The sequence below is a fragment of the Mchenga conophoros genome, linkage group LG6, assembly GCF_057382185.1.
Source record: "Mchenga conophoros isolate Kocher_MC1m ecotype Shallow Benthic linkage group LG6, M_conophoros_male_GT1.1, whole genome shotgun sequence".
Taxonomy (NCBI): Eukaryota; Metazoa; Chordata; class Actinopteri; order Cichliformes; family Cichlidae; genus Mchenga; species Mchenga conophoros.
This window is the reverse complement of record NC_140531.1, coordinates 2,036,140-2,055,785: the sequence shown is the minus strand read 5'-3', so window position 1 is coordinate 2,055,785 and position 19,646 is coordinate 2,036,140. Positions and strand designations below refer to the sequence as shown.

The 19,646-nt window shown below is 46.6% G+C and overlaps 1 protein-coding gene across 2 annotated transcripts in view; it reads right to left on the bottom strand.

Annotated features, from left to right (window-relative positions):
* Window positions 1–1,453: 1,453 nt before the first annotated feature.
* Window positions 1,454–19,646, bottom strand: part of zdhhc5a (zDHHC palmitoyltransferase 5a) — a 31,987-nt gene continuing 13,794 nt past the window's right edge. The window contains exons 3-12 of one of the 2 annotated variants that reach the window (XM_085275802.1): window positions 16,961–17,082; window positions 15,507–15,664; window positions 12,519–12,691; window positions 12,041–12,143; window positions 11,538–11,629; window positions 11,143–11,269; window positions 8,139–8,247; window positions 7,245–7,354; window positions 4,762–5,867; window positions 1,454–3,734 (exon numbers count right to left, since the gene is read on the bottom strand). In XM_085275802.1, coding sequence (XP_085131928.1) covers window positions 3,494–3,734; window positions 4,762–5,867; window positions 7,245–7,354; window positions 8,139–8,247; window positions 11,143–11,269; window positions 11,538–11,629; window positions 12,041–12,143; window positions 12,519–12,691; window positions 15,507–15,664; window positions 16,961–17,082 — 2,341 coding nt within the window. In that variant the 3' untranslated portion in view covers window positions 1,454–3,493. Of the gene's footprint in view, window positions 3,735–4,610; window positions 5,868–7,244; window positions 7,355–8,138; window positions 8,248–11,142; window positions 11,270–11,537; window positions 11,630–12,040; window positions 12,144–12,518; window positions 12,692–15,506; window positions 15,665–16,960; window positions 17,083–19,646 lie in introns of both variants that reach the window. The other variant, XR_014892622.1, reaches the window with a different exon arrangement.

Genomic DNA, 19,646 nt, shown 5'->3' with positions numbered 1-19,646 from the left:
ATACTTATTTTCCACCCTGATTTACGAATAAATTCTTTACAAATCCTACCATGTGGATTCATGGATTTTTTTTTCACATTCTGTCTCTCACAGTTGAAGTGTACCTCTGGTGCAAATTACTGACCTCTGTCATCATTTTAAGTGGGGGAACTTGCACAATCGCTGGCTGACTAAATACTTTTTTGCCCCACTGTAATTCACAGAGGTGGGAACTGGTATTTTGAAGTATTTGTACTTAATTACAACAGAGTGTGCATGATGAAAACACAGCTGGTGGATCCAGGAAACCAGAGGTTCCTGGATCGTAAGTACTCAAGTACAAAAGCTTAGTTCCTGTTTTTAAGTCAAATATCTTTGTACTCCTTACATTTTTAAAACAGGCTCATCACTTAGCTTCAGCAGCATCCTTACAGCCTTTATGCTCAGGGGTAAAGTGGGCGGGACCAACAGAGAAACAGATGCAGTTTATCCAGTTACTGAGCAGTGCTAATCCTTTCTTACATCTTTGTAAATGAAGTTAGCGTGCACTCTTTTCTCTCCCTGGAAATTCATCAGCTGGAGCTTTAGCTAGCAACACATTCAGTGACAAAACAGATGTAGAGGTTACATTTAATGCAATAATCACATATTTCATCTGTTTATGATCGGTCTTGATAAACTGTGTTTTTATATTCTGAAATGTTCTGAAAAACTAAGTGTTATTCAAATCTTTTATAAACATTTAAGGGAGTTTTGTGCATTAAACTGGTGAATTCCCAGTAAAGCCCTGTGTTGGCCTGAGACAGTGTACTGGTTAGTGTTAGGTTACAGCGAGTGTAGCAGATGTGAACCTGCATTTAAGATGAGTTAAGACTTTAAACTCACTGTATACTGTAAACAGTGTAGTGGATGGGCATCAGCCAGGATAGCTGGGACACATCTGCTCACATCTGGTTATGCAAATCCACAACGAGCCGCAGGTCAGCTGATCACAGCTTGACCACTAAGAAAATGTACTGGAGCTCTCAACAGAGGTTATTGTGAGGTATCCCCCCGAGCACCTCCTGGGTCTCACTTTAACCCCTGACTGCACTCATTTGAATGTTTACGTCACCAGAAACAAATATGTTTCTGTTTCATTATTTACTGCTTGTGTCCCAAACAACAGATTCAAGCTGAGTGCATTCATTAGAATCAGAATTTACATTTGACTAATATTACTTTATTATGATAATATAGCAGCAGGTCCACTCATCTGTGCATTAAAACAGCAGAATCGTCCTTCAAGCAGTTACTTTCTTACTGCGAGTACATTTCACTGGTACTCGACCAAAGACGCTGAGTCAGTACTTCAACTTCTACTGGAGTATCTGCACGACTGTTCTACTCGAGTACAGAATGTGTGTACTTTGTCATCTCAGAGAGTCGTGCTGCCGCGAGAACTGGAACATGTTTGTGAAGCATCAGCCTGAAGCAATGGGAGGTGCTGCTTTAATGGTTTTATCCAGAGGCTCAAACTGACACAATGGCAAACACAACCTCTTCTGGGTCAATATTAAAAACTCTGCAATATTTATCAATAGCTAGATTTCCATAGAAATTCATATAAAACAATGTCAATTTAAATAGGTGAAATAAAAAAAGGACAACACTTGCATTTTCAAGGCATTCGCTCATGTTCCACAAAATCCTGCTGCATCTTTAACAACGAGAGGTTGAAACAGTTTCCAGATTCACTTTAGTTTGTTCAGACAACACAACGAGTGGTCGTTCCATCTGAAATCACCACACACACACACACACACACACACACACACACTCTCACACACACACACACTCTCACACACACTCTCTCACACACTCTCTCACACACTCTCACACACTCTCACACACTCTCACACACACTCTCACACACACACACACTCTCACACACACACACACTCACACACACACTCTCACACACACACACACACACACACACTCTCACACACACACACACTCACACACACACTCTCACACACACTCTCTCACACACTCTCACACACTCTCACACACACTCACACACACACACTCACTCACACTCACACACACACACTCTCACACACACACACTCTCACACACACACACACACACACACACACACACTCTAATGTGTATACATCCTGTTTTCATCCCTCGTCCTTTCCTACATTTATCTGTAGCTTGAAAGTCTCTTCAGCTGTGAGACATGCTGATATTAAAAACAAAGGTTAGAATCAGAGCACCATATGGCACCTGGGTCCCTTTGGCTCAGCGTGTCTGCTGATCTTATTTTGCATTACTGTCAAACTGTCACTTGTCTTCTGCAGTTTTTCCAACTAGCCCACCACTGAGAGCTTCCTGGTGTTTCAGCTCAGCCCAGTTTATTTATGCAGTACCTGAAGGTAAAGACTGATCCTGATTCAGTTTCGTGGTCAGACTGTTTTCTTTAGAGTCACATTCAAACACTGACTCACATCTGAAAGTGAACGGATGGGCCTTTGCTTTAAATGAAATATCCACATGATTATTTGCAGATTGCATTTACAATCAGTACACGTGTCCCATTTTAAACCATTTTTAAGCCAATCAAATGTGATGCTTTCAGATGGAATGACCTGTGCGTCTGCAGCCAGACATGGCGGCCTACAGGGTTGGAGTAGTGCATGCTGCAGTCCACTTTTTATTTTTTTAAAAAACAGGAAACCACATTTAAAAACACATCCTGTACAAACATGGAATCATATTCACATCTAGGAATAAATGGACAAATGAAGCAGAGAAGTCTGCTCGTGCCCCTCCCCTTCAAATCTTACACTGTTCTTTCCTCCATCAGGAACGAACTCAGAGTTCATCATCATCGAAGCAGAAAGGTACAGAGCCGCTAACAGCTCCCTTTGACTGGTTTCAGGATTACACGCACACACACACCTGTGGTCCAGTGCCACCTGACTGCTCCATCAGGTGGATGCTGCTGGTAAAAGCACGCTTTACCTGCACTCCCCCTGGTGTGACTCATCACCTGTCCTGGGGGAGCCCTCTGGGTTCCACAGTTTCATGATCTAGATACAAGTGTGAAAATGATGAGGTCTAAAAAAGAGGGAGACAACCAACATCAGGTAAACTCTGCTCGAGTCCAGACCTGTTCCAGAGTGGACCCCCGGGGATCCAGCCCCCATCCCTGGCAGTGCTAACGCCTTTTCGCTGCTATGCTTGTACAATGCCACACAGACCTAAGCAGAAGTGAGCACCGTGGGGTCTGTTTGGACCAAGAACTAGTCTTTTCTAGCGCAGCGCCTGGGATTCTGCCTCACTTTAGACCAGGTTTCTATTGGAGGGGCTGCTCAGTCACACAGCCAATGAGAAGTAAGGTCCAGGTCCACAGCAGGAAGCTGTTTTTTTTGGTAAAATCTGAATTTGTTCCTTAGCGGGCATAAAGACGTAGTGCTGCGTCCACTTTGTCCCACTGGTCCTGGAGCTGGAGGCCGACTGCCAGTCAGACTGAAATCTCATAGGTGGTGCCCCCGACACCAGTCACCTTCTTCACCCCGCTGCCTTGGGGCTTGTGGGCAGGACTCAGCATCAGTGCTGGGCTGGGACAGGCTGCTCTGGGCGGAGCGGACGTGTTGACTGGGTGACAGGGAGAGGAAGGGGCGGAGCAGGAGGAGGTGGAAGTCGAGGAGAAGGGCTGACCTCCATTAATCCGACTCAGAGATTTCATCTGCATCAGCTCATCCCTGATTTTAGGAAAAGACAGAAAAGAACAATTTTACTGAAAACTGCGGGCTGCAGCGTGTTAGCCATGTTAGCTCTGCTGCTAATTTCATCACTGAAGCGCGGCTACATTTGGATGGATGTCACCATTTACTACATTTAGACCTGAACACATTTCATGTTGAACACTGGAGATGAAGGAATGACTGGATCGCTTTGATCGGTGAGAAAGAATTTGGCGAGTCAGAGTGGACGTAGTTACGGCGTGCGTAGTTCCAGAGGGAACATGGACACACAGTTGGGCTGTTGTGTTACCGATGGTGACAATAAAAAGTGTTTACGCTGATTGGTCCTGTGTATGAAAATACTGGCGGTGGGCGGTGCTACCCTCAGCCATGTCGATGCTATAGTTCACATCAGGTCAACCCAAACCAGGGCTACCAAAGCTAGCTTTAGTACACAGAGGTCAGTAGTTTGTGGACGGTGAATCATGCTTTTCACTTCCCTTTAATAATCGTAGCTACAGAAACACCTTGGCAGTACACAGGGGTGGAGTACGTGTACACAACACAGCGAGCAGGACGGAAAAGAACAGGAATGAGAGACGGGACAGACAAACTGAAAACGCCGTCATGCAGCGGTCAGACTGAGCCTCAGTTTAACAGCAACACTGTGCTGCTACTCACGCTTCCTTCAGATTTCACTTCCTGTGCGGTTAAACCGAGGAGCAGTAAAAAGCTTCTCCCACAAACACTGGGCTCCTCAGTTTGATTAAAGTCATCATCACTGCACGTCAAATCATGGTGACCAAACAGACAGTAGCAATAATGCACAAGACAACAAACAACGCACAACAGATGGATGGAAGACGAGCAAAGGGAGAAGAATGAGAAACTCACAGGAAGTCTGGCAGGATGAGGAGGAGGAGAGAAGGGAAGAGGAGGAGCAGGAGCAGGAGGAGCAGTCAATCAGGTAGTCAGGTTTCAGGCGAGCAGGCGCTTTTTCAGTGTCAAACCAATCGTCCCGACAAAAGCTCAAACTCATACTCACTTCGGCACTTGGATTCCTCCTCCTCCCATCCCTCCGCCTCCACCTCCTCCTACCCCCGCTGCGTTTGCTCCGGCCGACGCCGAGGCCTTGCGGACCAGCCGGTACTGCATTTCGGCGGCGGCTGCACTTGAATAGGAGAGCGACTTGCCCAGAGGTGGGGGGTGTGGGGAGCGGGGAGGATGCGTGGTGGAGGAGGAGCCCAGAGGCGTGTCGGTCGAACGGGTGCGATAGGGGTAGGCGTGGTGGGGCCCTGCGTGAGGGGCAGCAAAGCGTGGAGGACGAGAGGTGGAGGAAGAGGACGAGGAGTGATGATGGTGGTGGTGGGAGTGGTGGTGGTGATGGTGATGGTGGTGGTGGTGGTGTGGGGGCGGTGGAGCAGAGGTTTGACCGGCAGGCGCTGCAGGTAGGTGGGGCTCGCCCAGCAGGCGCTCCCTCTCTGGTGGAGGCGGTGGGGAGGAAGACGTGGAGGATGAGGAGTGATGGAGGAAGGGGTGGTGGTGGTGAGAGGAACGGTGGTGGTGGTGGGGTGACTGGGTGGACTGGGACTGCATCTCATCCTCTCTCTGCTGTGACGACAGGAAGGGGGAGCTGTAGCCACCACCCGCCGCTGGCGTGCAGGGTCTCCCACCGGAGACGTCGGGGGCCACCGAGCTCACGCCCACTGCTTTGTCAAACTCATCGCCGCCTGCTAGCAAGCTGTCGTAAGACAGGCTCCCGTTGCGAGACGGGTGGTGGGGCGGGGGTGTCTGATTGGCTAAGCTCTTGAAGCTGGCGGAGGTGGTGGTGGCCTCTGAGACGTGGACGGTGCCCGCCGAGGTGTGCGTGGAGCTGGAAGATCGCGACGCCACTGCAGACAGGACGGTGGGGTCAGAGAAGGAGGGGTAGGAGCGCCCGCCCAGAGAATAGCCAGGAATGCCGCCTCCTCCTCCTCCTCCCTCTCGCCCCACCTCCCTCCTCTCCCCTCCTCCTCCCCCTCTTTCAGACGACGTTTCCCTCCGATCCAGGCTGGGCTGCGAGCGGAAACCAGGCTGCTGGCTGGCCTGGAGGAGGGAAGAGGTGGAGGAGGAAGAGTCCCTGGCACTGCCGACGCTCTCCCCTCGACTTAGCTGGAGGAGCCAGAGGGAAGAGGAGAGAGAAGAGGGAAGGTGAAGGGAGGCGGAGGGAGGAAAAAGAAACAAGAAGAAGCTCAGCACATGAGGGAAGATTAAAGTCATACTGCACTCTAGCGGTGACAGCCTGACACAACAGCCACCCCTAACCAACGGTGATTAGTCAGGGGTGGGTCATCTGAGCAGAAGGCCGGTGGTTGGCCTGTGCTTTCACAAGTATCTCAGTGTATCCATCAGAGTGTGTGTGTGCACATTAGGCTAAGAGAGTGCTCCAAGTGCTCGAATCGAGTGAAAAAGCATTAAAAGAACCAGCACATTTACCAAACTGCTCTTTGTACAACCCTGACTGTCCAGATGAACTCGGCAGCTCCATCATCATAATGTTCATTATAACCATGCCAGTGTTCAGACTCTCTGGATCCTGCTATTGTGCGCTGTATTTGGAGCTTCCTGCGCTCTGCCTGTTTCAGTAACATGTCAGTCAGAATGTCTGAGATGGTGAAATGATGGCGTTCGCTGTATTGACACTGATGCTTAAACACTAAAGAGGAATTGTACAGAGCTACAGCCACAGTCACTCAAAGCCCTTTTCCATTAGTACCTACTTGGATCATGTCGATGTGACTCAAACTATTACGACTGCCACCCAACGCGCGGGGGGGTCGGTGTAGCCACAGATCTTGTGATGACATTTGTATGCGACATGAACACCACGACAAAGGAACACGTCAAGGCTCAATGTGTGTCACACTCTGCATTTCCCCACTGCTGTGCTTTAAAAATGGTGGCAGTTTCTCTCATGACGTGTCGAGTGATGTCCCGACTGGCCAATCGTTGGCATGCGGTCTGCTGACATCACATTTTCAGATCACTTGGGACCCCAGGCAATGGAAAAGGGCTACAAGGCACAAATCTAACCAGGAAGAACTAACAAAGAAACTGAGGAGTGATATGGACCAGACAGGGGCACAAATACTGAGCAGAACCAGTGTATTTATGGCAGTCCTGATTGCTTCACGTTCATATCTCACTGTGTTCAAAGAACGCTGCTGAGACGGAGTCGTGAAGTCTGTTTTCAGTGGTTTCATTACAGTATTTCAGCCACGTCCAGTGCAAACAGAAGGAGACAGGAAACAAGTTAAAAGGAAGATAAGAGGAGGAAACTGCTTTCAGCACAATCACTTACTGATCAACAGAAAGCCACTGAGAAACCAAACCAAGATGGCCGACAGGAAATCAAAAGGAGAAAGAAAAATAAAAACCAAAACAGAAATGGAGATGTTAGATTAAAAAATGATCAAAGAAGCAGAAGCAGGGACGAGTGGAGGTCCAACCTGACACGTAGCACACACTCTTGCATTCTGCGTGCGTTACCTGGTTGGCGTAAGCATGTGTGAGCGCCGTGTGGTTCTTGCCAGGGCTGTACGTGGGCCTGTATTTGTACATAGTGGGAGTGGGAGGGGCCTTGTTCAGCAAACTGCACTCTGGAGGGTGGAAAGAGAAACAAGATGAGCACAGAATCTCCTTCATGTGCACTGAGCACCATTAGCATAGAAGAGCTATAGTGAATGCAGAGTTTTGTTTGGACACCCTGCATGATGATACTAGCACCGCTTCTTCTGACAGCTAACAGCCCTTCAGGTTTTGTAAGACTTTAGTCCGTCTTTCTGCAAAAGGTCTTGGGGTGTCCTGCATGCGCTGCTTTGAAACATTGTCCAATATTCTTGGATCAGAGGTGTGTGAGGTCTTCGTGAGGTGCGTTTAGGATCCTTCTCCTCGTTTTTAACCTTCTGTTCATTTACAGAGACGCTGTCACCAGCGCTCGTTTCAAAGCTCAAACCTCTGACGATGAATTTAGAGATTTCATCATATTAGTGCAACACAGCTGCTGTTTTTAATGATACTATGAAGTAAGACATAGTATCCCACAAGCAACCCTCTGCTGCTTGTGGGACTCTAAATGTTCACAGTACTGGCAGGGAGCTGGGGATACTGGAGCCCATCCCAGCTGTCAACACAGACAGACAGCCACTCACCTCCACATCCAAAATCACCAATTAACGTAATCTCCTCCATGACAGTGTATCCACGCAGCCACAGGGATTCGAACCCAGGACCCTCGTGGTGTGAGGCACCAGTGCTAACCACAAGCCTCCCGATGAGGATAAATATTAAGTCCTTTGAGTGTGGGTTCTCAAACCTTTGTATGAAACTATATGTTGAACAGGAAGCAGACAAACTGCAGCAGACAGAGTAAGAGCCAATCACCCTCTGTGTTTCCTCTGGTAATTCCTGGGTAGCGGAGCTCTGGTTTAGGAGGTGGTGGTGGCTCAGCGTCACAGGACTGGCTCTCCATCATTTCCAGACTGGACTTTGACTGGAAAGAAGAAATGCGAGCATTAGAGACAGAAAGTGACAGAATTACCCATCTGTTGGTGAAATACAGACATTCTGTGACCAAATCCGAACAGAAAAGTAGAAAGAAGCCTGGGGTCACACCCAGATGGACTTTTGCTGGGTGGTGTGAGTAGGGATGGGCATCGAAACCCGGTTCTTGTTGAGAACCGGTTCCCACTGTTTCAATTCCTTGGAGTCGTTTGCCATTTTTGCAAACGATTCCCTTATCGGCTCCAGTCGCCCCGAATGACGTCACCACGTTGTGGAGCATCATTTACCTGGCAGGAAACACGGCGGCTCAAACGCTCAAAAGTTTGGTTATACTTTACGAGAACGGATGACAACAGGGCAACTTGCAATACTTGCAAAGCAGATATTTCATGTAAGGGAGGAAACACTACGAATATGCAAAAGCATTTGCTCACAAAACACGCGATGACCTTAAATGAATGTCGTGTTTTTAATTCTGGACTCGTGAATCTCAACCCAGCAGCAGCGGTAACGTTTGCACGTCCTCTCCCATTAATGCGGCAGGTAAATAATCAACAACAGTGCATATTATGTTAGCGCGATCTGCCTTATTACAAACCTGCCATTACTGTGCGTTTAGTGACCATGATGAGTCGGAATCGTGAAAATCTTATCAGTACCCATCTGTAGGTGTGAGGCTGTAAGAAACTTTATGTAAACTTTGTCCATGTGCAACTTAAATGAAAATGTTCCTGACTGTAACACAGGCAGAGCCAAAGGTCAAAGACTGTGTGAAAGAACAAATTATTCATCCATCTCCTGCTGCTTATCCGGGTTTGGGTCACGGGGCAACAGCAGCAGAGAAACTCAGCCTTCCCTCACCAGCCACCTCCTCTAGCTCATCCAGGAGGACACTGAGATGTTTCCAAGCCAGCCAAGTGATATATTCTCTACAGCAAGGCCTCCTCTTAGTAGGACATGCCTGGAATACCTCACCCAGGAGGCATCCTAGTCAGAAGTCCGAATAACCTCAGCTGGCTCCTTTCCATGTAGAGGAGCAGCGACTCTCAGGCTACGTCCACACGTACACGGGTGTTTTTGAAAACGGAGATTTTCAGTTTTCATTTTAAAAAATAATCCCGTCCACACATAAAGGCAGAAATGAAGGAAAACGCTGCTAGGAACATGCCAAAGCAGCAGGTGGCGCTAGATTCCTAACCGTGCAGAAATGTTGGCCAATCAGAAGTCTAGAAGCCTCGGTGGGAAAAAGTAAACAAAGCTGGGGCATAGAAGCAGAACCGAGTCGTATGTGTGGACGGACAGTAACTGTGTGTATATGTAAGCATGTAAACACTGCAGAGAGTAGAATTAACAGTATTGTAGAAATTCATTTCACCGAAACAATAACGTGGCGCACAGTGTGACGTCACAAAAGGCGCGCACCTTTGACGCTGCGTTTTCTCCGTTTTTCTCGTCCACACGTAAACGCAAAAACTGAGTTTTAGAAAATATCCACCCTGGCCGGAGTTTTTAGAAATCTCCGTTTTCCGTGACCGAAAATGCTGTTTACGCCGGGCACGTGTGGACGTAGCCTTGAAGGGAAACTAATTCCTGACACTCTGATCCACAACCTCATTCTTTCGGTCACTAAACAGAGGCTGTGCTAAATTGACAGCTTCCCTTTCATGCTCATCTCTCGCTTCACCACAACAGATTGGTACAGCATCTCCATCACTGAAGACACCGCCCCAATCTGTCTGTAAACCTTGCATGCACTCTCCCCTCGAGATACTTGAACTCCTCCACCTGGGGCAGTAACTCATCCCTGACCTGGAGTGGGCGCTCCAGTCTTTAGTGGCTGAGAACCATGGTCTTGGACTTGGAGGTTCCTGCTGTCATTCCCTCCACTTTACATTCAGCAACAAACGACTCCAGTGCAAACTGGAGGTCAAAGGAGGCCAAAGGAACCTCATCCTCCGCAAGAAGCAAAGATAAAATCTTGCAGCCAACACTGTGGAGACCGCTTGACTATGCCCAGACACTCTATAAAAACTATGAAAGGGTCTGTGACAATGTTGAATGGCTAGAGCCACACTCCACTTGGCCTGCCAGTACCTGTCAGCTGCCTGTGGACTCCCAATAAGATTCCTCCTTCAGCCTGACGGCTCACTTCACCTCCAGTATGCACCATCTGGTTCTGGCACTGCCGCCACGAGAAGCACCGAGGATCGTGCAGGCCCCATTCCTTTCAGTAGCCTAAGCAAGAGGTGTGGAGCATGGTCCACTCGGACTCCGTGTCTCCCTGAGGAGAACCTCTGCCTGAGGTGTAAGTTGAAGATCTTGCTGACTGGGGCGTCTGTCAGACATCCTCAGTTTTGGTCTCCCAGGTCTGTCAGCAGTGACAGCGTTTCTGCGTCCAAGCCATGGCCACAGATCTGATATACGTTTACGTACGATTACAAAATCAATCATCCACCTGCGACTAGAACAAATTATTCCATCCATTTCCTAACAAGTACAATACTTGCAGGTCTTTAGCAGTTTCTTACAGCAACACAAAAACAAAACTAAACAGAAACAAGATAAAATACAAACAACACCAAGAAAAAGGTGCAGCAAACAACCCCGTTTTTGCATCCTTAGCTCTGCAGCACGCAGCCTGATGGATGTGGTTGGGTTTTTACTGCTGTGACCTTACAGGATTTCTGCCTGTTGAATTTCAAACAGCTTTTAGAGCTCTCGCTGCCATCTGGACCTGCCTATATGCAAACTTATCAAGTGCAGATTTGAATGAGAAGCACAGCTCCCTTGCATAACCCTTGTTTATTACCGGCAGGCTGAAGCAGCCAGCACAGCACAGTTTGTGGCACGTTAGCTTCACGAGCACCTTTGCTGCACCTCTTACCCTGTGCAGATCTCCCTGTATGCCATTGTCCAGTATCTTTGCAGCCAGCTGGGCCTCTGTCAGCTGTGGCCGAAGAAAAGGAGGCTGCAGACTCACACTCTGTGCACACTTTCTCCTGCCCAGATACCTGCGGAGAGCATTCACATCAGTACAGTGCTAATGATTGGTATCAAATCCAAATTCCTCTTAATCCTACATCTGATCACTTTCAACACTAACACCAAAGCAACAGCTCACAGATGGTTTAGTTTCTCACCAGCTGTTTCTGTTATTACACTATTCAGTGGCCAGTTTTAAGAAATTCATTTTAAAAACAGGAAGTGTGATGAGCTACAGGGTAATGCTCTCGACACTCGACAAGAGAGTCCAATAAAAAGGGGAAACAAAGAACGGACCTGGGTGCCTGTGAGCTGCAGAGGACATGAGAGACATTCTTCCAACAGCCATTGGTGAAAGGGTTAACACCTCCTCTGAACTTCCCCGTTACCTGGAGACAGACACGTCACAAAAACTTACATGGAGAATATAACAATGCGGGGAGGGGGGTGGGGGGTGGGGTTAAATGGCTGTTAACCTGTATCCACTTTCAAATTAATGCACTCAGTAGGACGTGAGGACCGTTTGAAGGATAACCACCGTCTCTCTGCCAGGAAAACAAACATCCTTCCCTATGCCACAGTGCACAGTGGAAGGGCCAAAGAGGACGTTTTTCCTTGCCACTGTCACCGTGTGGTTGTCTGATATTTGGGGTTCTCTGTCTGTGATCTCTACCTAATATAAAGTGTCTTTAAACAACCGTTGTTACAAATTGGCACTATATAAATAAGACTGACCTGAACTGAATGAGCTAACTCCTGGGTTCCTGGTGTACATGTGTGCAACACTGACTTCTACTTACTTGTTCGTTGGTCGTCCTGCCTCTAGCCACAAGGACTATGTGGAAGCCAGTGAGGCCAGCGACAGGGATGAAGAACAGGCCTGCGACACACATTACTGCGAGCCTGAGAGCACGGGTGGGGGGTCAAGGACCTTAGCATCTTAAACATTACATTCAACAGATCAAGGCCTATGGAGAGCAGTGATGGACAAAACAACATGTGGTGTGTGTGGGGCGAGCAAAGCCAGAATGTACTCCTGTCCTAGGCCAGTTTATGCAGATTCGTGCGTTTATATCGTGTGTTTTCATTCTCATTCAAAGATCAGATTGGGTGGGGTTGGACCATCTTTTCTTAGGAAGCTACGTGAAATCTTCCCACGCCACAGTGGGGGGAAAAAAAAAAAAAAAAAAAAAGAGTGCCTCATTTAAACAACCTGACAGTAACTCAGCAATGTAAAACCAGATGAGAGTACCAGATCCACGAGACATGAAAGGATACGTGACAATGGCGTGCAGGCGGTCAATGTTCTGCCGATGGTAGAGGATGAAGAGCAGCCCAAAGCCAAACACAGCCATGATGTGGGCTGTCAGAGACAGCAGGAAGAGAAAGAAGTAGCGGTAGTTTCTCCTGCCGATGCAGTTGTTCACCCACGGACAATGATGGTCGAAGTCCTGCAGAGTCAGGGGGACATTTAAGACACCGTCAGAGGAGGCTGAAATAGGAATGCAGCCATTAAGAAGCATTATTTCCATGCACCACCTTTCCTGTCTAACCTCATTAAGTCCTCAACAGATACACAGAACTGTCATCTGCAGGTTGGGAATGTGACATACTTTCACCAGAATACTCTGATTACAACTCTCCCATGTGATCCCAAGAGAAGAGGCTTGAAATATTGTACAACTGCATGTTCAGAGGAAGGTCACAATATCAACAACTGTTTAGTCCTGAGATCAGAGATCTTTGGTCATCTGCTGATACAAACACGGATCCAACACCTGGACTGCTGCAGATGAGCAACGCAGATTACCTTTGAACCTGGAACATTCAAATAGATTCAGACAAATGCAGAACAGAGCCTGGGACGGACTGCCAGTGCTCTATCATGGAAACCCTGTAAACGACTGACTGTCTGTTGGCAGCATGCCACTTCCTGGGTTACACATGCACACTCACACAGAGCACTAAGGAGTAGGGATGGGTACCGGTATCCGGTGCCATTATGGTTCTGACATAAACGGTAGAAACCAGACCGAAAAGCAGCGCACATTTCGCTGCTTTATTTCCCCTGAGATGTCACACACTTTGGATTCCAGCCAATCATTTTACCTCTGCAAGCGTAGTAGGCGGGGCCAGGTACGTACGTTCTTTTAGAGCAGAGCTACAGATTAAAAATGCCCAAGGTGAAGCGGTCAAAGTCTGGCTGTACTTCACAGCAAAAGATGCAAACTCATCTTTTGCTTTAAGCTTTAAGCTGATACTGTGATGCTGTCAAAGGAGGTAACACCTCGAATCTGATGAAACACCTGGCGACGCATAGCGTTTCTTTAAAAGAGCACATCTACTGTGGGTGTGGTAAATCTCCCTTAGCGAGTTAGTGCGGATCGCCCGTGCATGGGGCTGGACCGTGCTTATCATTTTGCAGAAAAAAAGAGACTGCTAAAAATAAAAACACGAGAGCTTTTTGGACAAAGTTTGTGCTCTCCATTCTTTAAGCACCAGTTTGAGCACCGGCACCGTTTCAAAAGTACCGGTTTGGCAGCGGATAAAACCTAAACGATACCCATCCCTACTAAGGAGCTTGCAAAGAGAAGCGTCTGGACTTCTTTAAGTTGCTTGAAGACGTTTCACCTCTCATCCGAGAAGCTTCTTCAGTTCGAGGGTCAAATGGTGGAGAGTCCCAGATTTAAACCCTGTGGGAGTTTCCCCCCACAGAGGGACAAAAGGACCCCTGGTGATCCTCTACCTAATCACACGAGCTAAGGTGTGAAAGCAGGTGTAGGTCACAATCAGCCAAGGTTTCGGATGAGGTCATTGTGAAACCTGGCCCCACCCTATCATGTGATTTCCTGAGGTCAGATGGCCCAGGATGTGAGTGGGCGTTAAGGCGTCTGGGAAGGATCTCAACACTGGATTATAGATGGCAGACAGTTGGTGTCGTAAGCCCCGCCTCTGTTCAAAGATGGTCGCTCACAGTGGACATAGATGCTTCTTTCACTCCTCTTTCAAACCATCTGTCCAAAATGTGAACATTGGCATCCTTGAAAATTGAGTTTCCCTCTTGGTGAGTTACTCCCACAGACCTTAGACTGTGATGAGCTGGATGACTGAGAACCTTCACAGACATATTGCACAGAGCACACAATCCCAAGGTCAGCCATATTTGATTTTGGCCTGGCAGCCAGTTCTTTACTGGATTAAGGACAGTGTGATTTTCTCCTGTTTGTCACTGTAACTGGAGAAAGAGACAGTGAGTGCTGGCTTAACGTGGAACGCTGCTAGCTGCATGTTTCACTGCAGCTCTCTGCCAATGGGGGAAAAACATGTAGCTGACGCTCAGAGAGGAGTCGATCGGTGGATTTAGGTAGTCAGCACATCACACCGGTGTGCCCAAATAATGTTTCCTGGCTTTTAAAGCCTATTCGTCGTCAGGTTCTGTTCCACACACAGTTACTTAAGAACTTAAACTCGGCTCAAACGTCATGTTGACACACCTGCAATGACACCTCTAAATATTTAAACTGCAATCGGCACGAGAGGTGCCATCATCATCTTCAGCTTGTCCTCTGCAGTAGAAGGCTGCAGTGTGAACATATCAGGCCATTTAAGATTGTGCACTGAGTTTAGAGTCATGTCTCTGAGACAGCGAACAGATAGAGGTGCGTCACTGCTGTCTTGCCTGATGATGGACACGAGGCAGCCATTCTGTGGAAACCATTAGCAAACACGTATGTAGCCTGAGAGGCCCATCAAGACCATTTTCACTGGCTTAGCATCAGCTACAGTTTGGCTACACACGTGCCCAGTGGAAGGAGTGTAAGTAAGGAGTAGATACTGAAACATTTTCAGGTCCAAAACTGCAGTAAACTCCTGTTACAGGTCGTGCTTGAGCTGGAGTACCGTGTTATTCAAAGGACGACTACAGGCTGTCCAACTCGTTTGCACCCATCAACACTGACACTCCTCCTTCCATCATACACTAACAGGACAGCTGCAGAGCAAAGACATGTCCTTGAGTTACATCTTCTAAACACATCTAAAGATTTATAACAATGATGATAACCACATGCCAAAACCAGCCGGGCGAGGGTTTGAAAGTGTGAAAATCACAGAGTTGTGGACACGGCTCACTAACCACAGACGCATACAATGATTCAGACTGTTTCAGATCAAACTGGGCTGTTTATAGTGCAGGCTTACTCAGCGTGCAACATTCAGACTGTTCATATGAAGAATAAATGAGTAAATGTAAAAAGTCAAACACACCTCAACACAGTTGTCACAGACAGAACAGTGGGAGCAGCGTGGCGGCCTGTAGAAGCGGCAGGTTGAACACCACTTCATCCTGACCTGGATCCCTCTGATCTCCACCGTCTTGTACAGTGGAGCGCGGAAATCGTCTTCTTTGTCCTCGTCCTCCTCGGCTGCACAGAGAACACACACAATCCTAAAACTGACGATCTATTGGTCAAAAGTGAGACAGTGAAAGTGCCAAAGCTTGCAGCTGCCCACTCAGTCCACCCGAGTTTGACCGTAGGCGTCCACGTTCAAATGATGGACTACAAAGAAGGTTTCAGTCTGTAGAAACTATTTACTCTTTCATAGCAACTGTTTTTTACAGTTTCAAACAAGCCAGTCGTGTGGAAAGGGTCACGGGTCGCCTCTCCGTGTCAGTCAAACAAAGGGCCCTCTGACCCCTCGGTATTTTAACAATCCTGTGACTACACTGAAACCTCATCATCTCATATTTCGTGTCAGACTTTTCACCTCAGACTCAGATCAAAAGAAATAAAAAACAAAACAGAAATGAATGTAAAATATAATGTAAATTCACTGGTGTTGGGTTGCCTAGGAACACACATTCTGATAAGAGGCTGCTCTGACATGAGCCAGAGATAGCTAGCTAAAAACACAGAGGACTGCAGTTAAATAAAAAAGCAGAGCGTGTGACTGAACGCATGGACAACTGGGTGGACGGAAGTTCTGAACTGTGGGGATCCTAGCAGAGAATCCACAGTGTGGAGAGCTAATCCCACCAAATAAAGAGTCAAATCCAGAACAGCAGCGTGGACGACGGGGCGAGGCGACCGCATGCAGATGTGGACAACACGAACGGTTTTTGTAGCCAGCTGTGAGGCCAGTTTTAAAATGTTTAGTATAACTAACAACACACGTTATCCAAAACTCATAATGTTTATGTTCCGTAATAATTACATTATTTTATCTGTTAGCTGTTGTTGTGTTCACCATAATGATCTAAATGATAACAACTAATCAAACCTAAAAACCGTGTCAAAGCTTACTTTACATGAGGAGAATCGGATTAAAATGAACACGCGACCTTAAATGATGCCTGCTGCTAAACTTCACAGCTCCACTGTATCTATCACAATAGTATGAACAGACCTCACACCACAATGAGGCTTTTGTGTTCAATTTGGAGTTTCCATTTGTAGCTACACCCTGGTGGTGGTGATGGGTAGACGGCCCTTTTGAATTTTAGATGTAATTTTGTTTTCGACAAAATCAAATTAGAAGGACGTAAGACATCCCAACGACTGAGCCGCGGCACGCTTCCTGTGCAGCGCGCCTCACTGAGGTGCTGCTGCGCTCTGCAGCTTTAATCCATCACTTCATCCAAGTCCTGCCTGTTCGACACAACTTACCTGTTTGGTGACACCCAGCATTAAAGGCATTCATTCAACCATCCGTGCACTCACCTCGGGGGAAGATGCCAGGGTCCATGAATGTGGCCATACAGAAGTTAGCCAAAACAAAGAGGAAGATGATGCCATTGTAGATGGGGATGGCCACTGAGAAACGCTCTGAAAGCCACGGACACCTGAAACAAGACCAAGCCTCACGTTGGAGATGTCCAAACAAATGCATTACAGAACTGTTAGAGCTGAGTGTCGTTAAACGTGAGGCTGCGGTCTTTGTAGCAAAGCTGCAGCACCATGTGTTTTCTAAGGAAAATGTTTATAAAGGAGCTGTTCTGCTAACTTCCACTATTTGTCTATTCTTGGATCTATCAGAACAGCACCCTGGTGTGCTCCTGCAGGGATCGATCGATAGATAGATGTTCACTATTTTAATTACAGATTATATCAGTAAGGAAGCTGACTAAATATTAACTGATAACTCATGGCAAAGGGGTGGGATTAAATAAGTGTTTACTTCTTCCCACTCACTTTCAACATGTCAGGGCTCGCAAAATCGCTAGCCCGACGTCCCGGAGCTAGCGATTTTTTCAGTCGGGCTACCAAAATCTATCTCTGCCCTGCCCGTTGGCCTATCGTAGGAAGGAAAAATATATGTCAATGCTTTTGCATTCTTTCGGAAATGTAGCTGGGTAATTATGTCATTGGCATCGGTGAGCCACTGTCAATATGTGACATATTGAAATCGCGTTTGAATTTGCGCTTGTTTTTTTGCTTTCACTTTGCAATCGTGCGAACTGTGTATAGAGAGCGACAGCACTGATCTGTGAGTGATGATAATTTGCGCACCAATTCCTCTGACATCGTCTTATCAATCGTTAGCTTACTATGCAAACATGACAAGTGAAATCTCCCGCAGCTTAAACATGTGAGAGGTTGATCGCGCAGAGAATCGCTGAGCTTATGTGAGTCCGTGTGTAAAAGCAGCAGGATTTATATTTGACTACGATGACCTGGATGACTGAGAACCTTCACAGACAGATATATATTTTAGTTCTGCTGAGCCAAATAAGACAGGTCAGGGTGAAGAAGTGACAGCCAAAGAAAAGCTTACCACAAAACGGAGAAGTTATGACAAATCAGACTATAAGGCAAAAAGAAAGTGCAGCTTTATGGTTTCATGGACAAAAGAATTTCTGTGGCTGCAATATGACGAGCTAAATAACCAGGGCTGCACATAAGTGGTCCGCAGGTGCGCATTCGCTGTCAAAATAAAAAACACGCACAAGATAAGAAGTTGCAACACGTGTTTGCGTACATAAGATTTTCTGGAGGAGGACAGACATTTGTTTAGAACTCTTAAAGATGTCGAAGAAGCTCCTTTAAGCAATTACTGTGATGTTCCTCCACCTCCAAAGAAATGTCAGAAGGAGTCCGAACTACAAAAGAAGCGCGTATTCTCGGAAAAGTGGTTGCAGGAGGTGAGCTGGCTTCAAACAAATGATGAACGCACAGAGATGTGGTGCAGAATGTGCCGTGAAAATCCCACTCTAGGACAAAAACAGCCTTTTATATGGACGCAAACGCGCGCTGCAACTTCTTATCTGGTGTGCGTCTTTTATTTTGACAGCGAATGCGCACATGCGGACCACTTATGTGCACCCGTGTAAATAACATAATGTTCTGCCGGGTGTGTTGTTGGTTTTCCCTCGATTTCTGAACTGACAAGCGCCTTTGTTACTGGGACCAGTCATTTTAACTCATTCACTGCCAGCCATTGGCAGTGAATGAGTTAAACCCATTGACTCATACACTGCAATTGACGGCTATAGACGTCAATGGCAGTGAATGAGTTAAGAAAGGCCCCCATTAGAACCCATGAGAAATGCAAGAAATGCATTATTGCTCAGTCTGCAATATCTTTCCCAGAACAAACACCAATTGCAAATAACAAACTAAAAATAAACCTGAAAAATCAGTTTAAAACAGCTACTATGTTGCAAAGAGTGAACGACCACTGGCACAATGCAGCAGTCTGTGCAAACTTCAAAACGCAAACGGCCTCGATCTTGGTTCCACTTGTCTCTTACCCGTGACTTCAGTGGAAATGTCAGATTGAGGCTCTGACAGACTGATTCATGTCCTACACAGTTCTTACAAGTTCATAGAAACTTCTGTTCAATTAGAACCAAGTGTTTGAGTTGATGATTGTAATTTTTATACAATGTTGTAATTTGTGTTTAAACTATTTTTGATTGATGTTTTGTTTCCGTTACAATATTATACTTTAATGTATAATATTGTAACAGAAACAAAACATCAATCAAAAAATTGCTCTCTTTTTTATTCGGGCTACTTACATTTATTTTGGGCTAAAACTGACGAGTCCCTGCCCGAAGGGCTACCAGGGGTTTTGAAAGTTTGCGAGCCCTGCATGTAAATGAATCAGAACAGTAGCAATATTGAAAAGTATTGACTTTTGTATAGTATTTTTTTCTCTCTTATTTTCTTTACTACATGTACCTGTATATTGTTTACATGTTTGAAATAAATGAACAAACAATAAAGAATAAACCACTCTGGATGCGAGTGGTCCAGTGCTGGACGCCTTTGAAAAACAAAAGCAACATGAATTATGTGATCCTGGATGGTAACAATCATGATTTTAAAATCTGGATCTTTCTGATCCTGAACTTGTGTGGGGCGTTTTTGTTTTTTGTTAGTTATTAGACACTGGGATCATAAA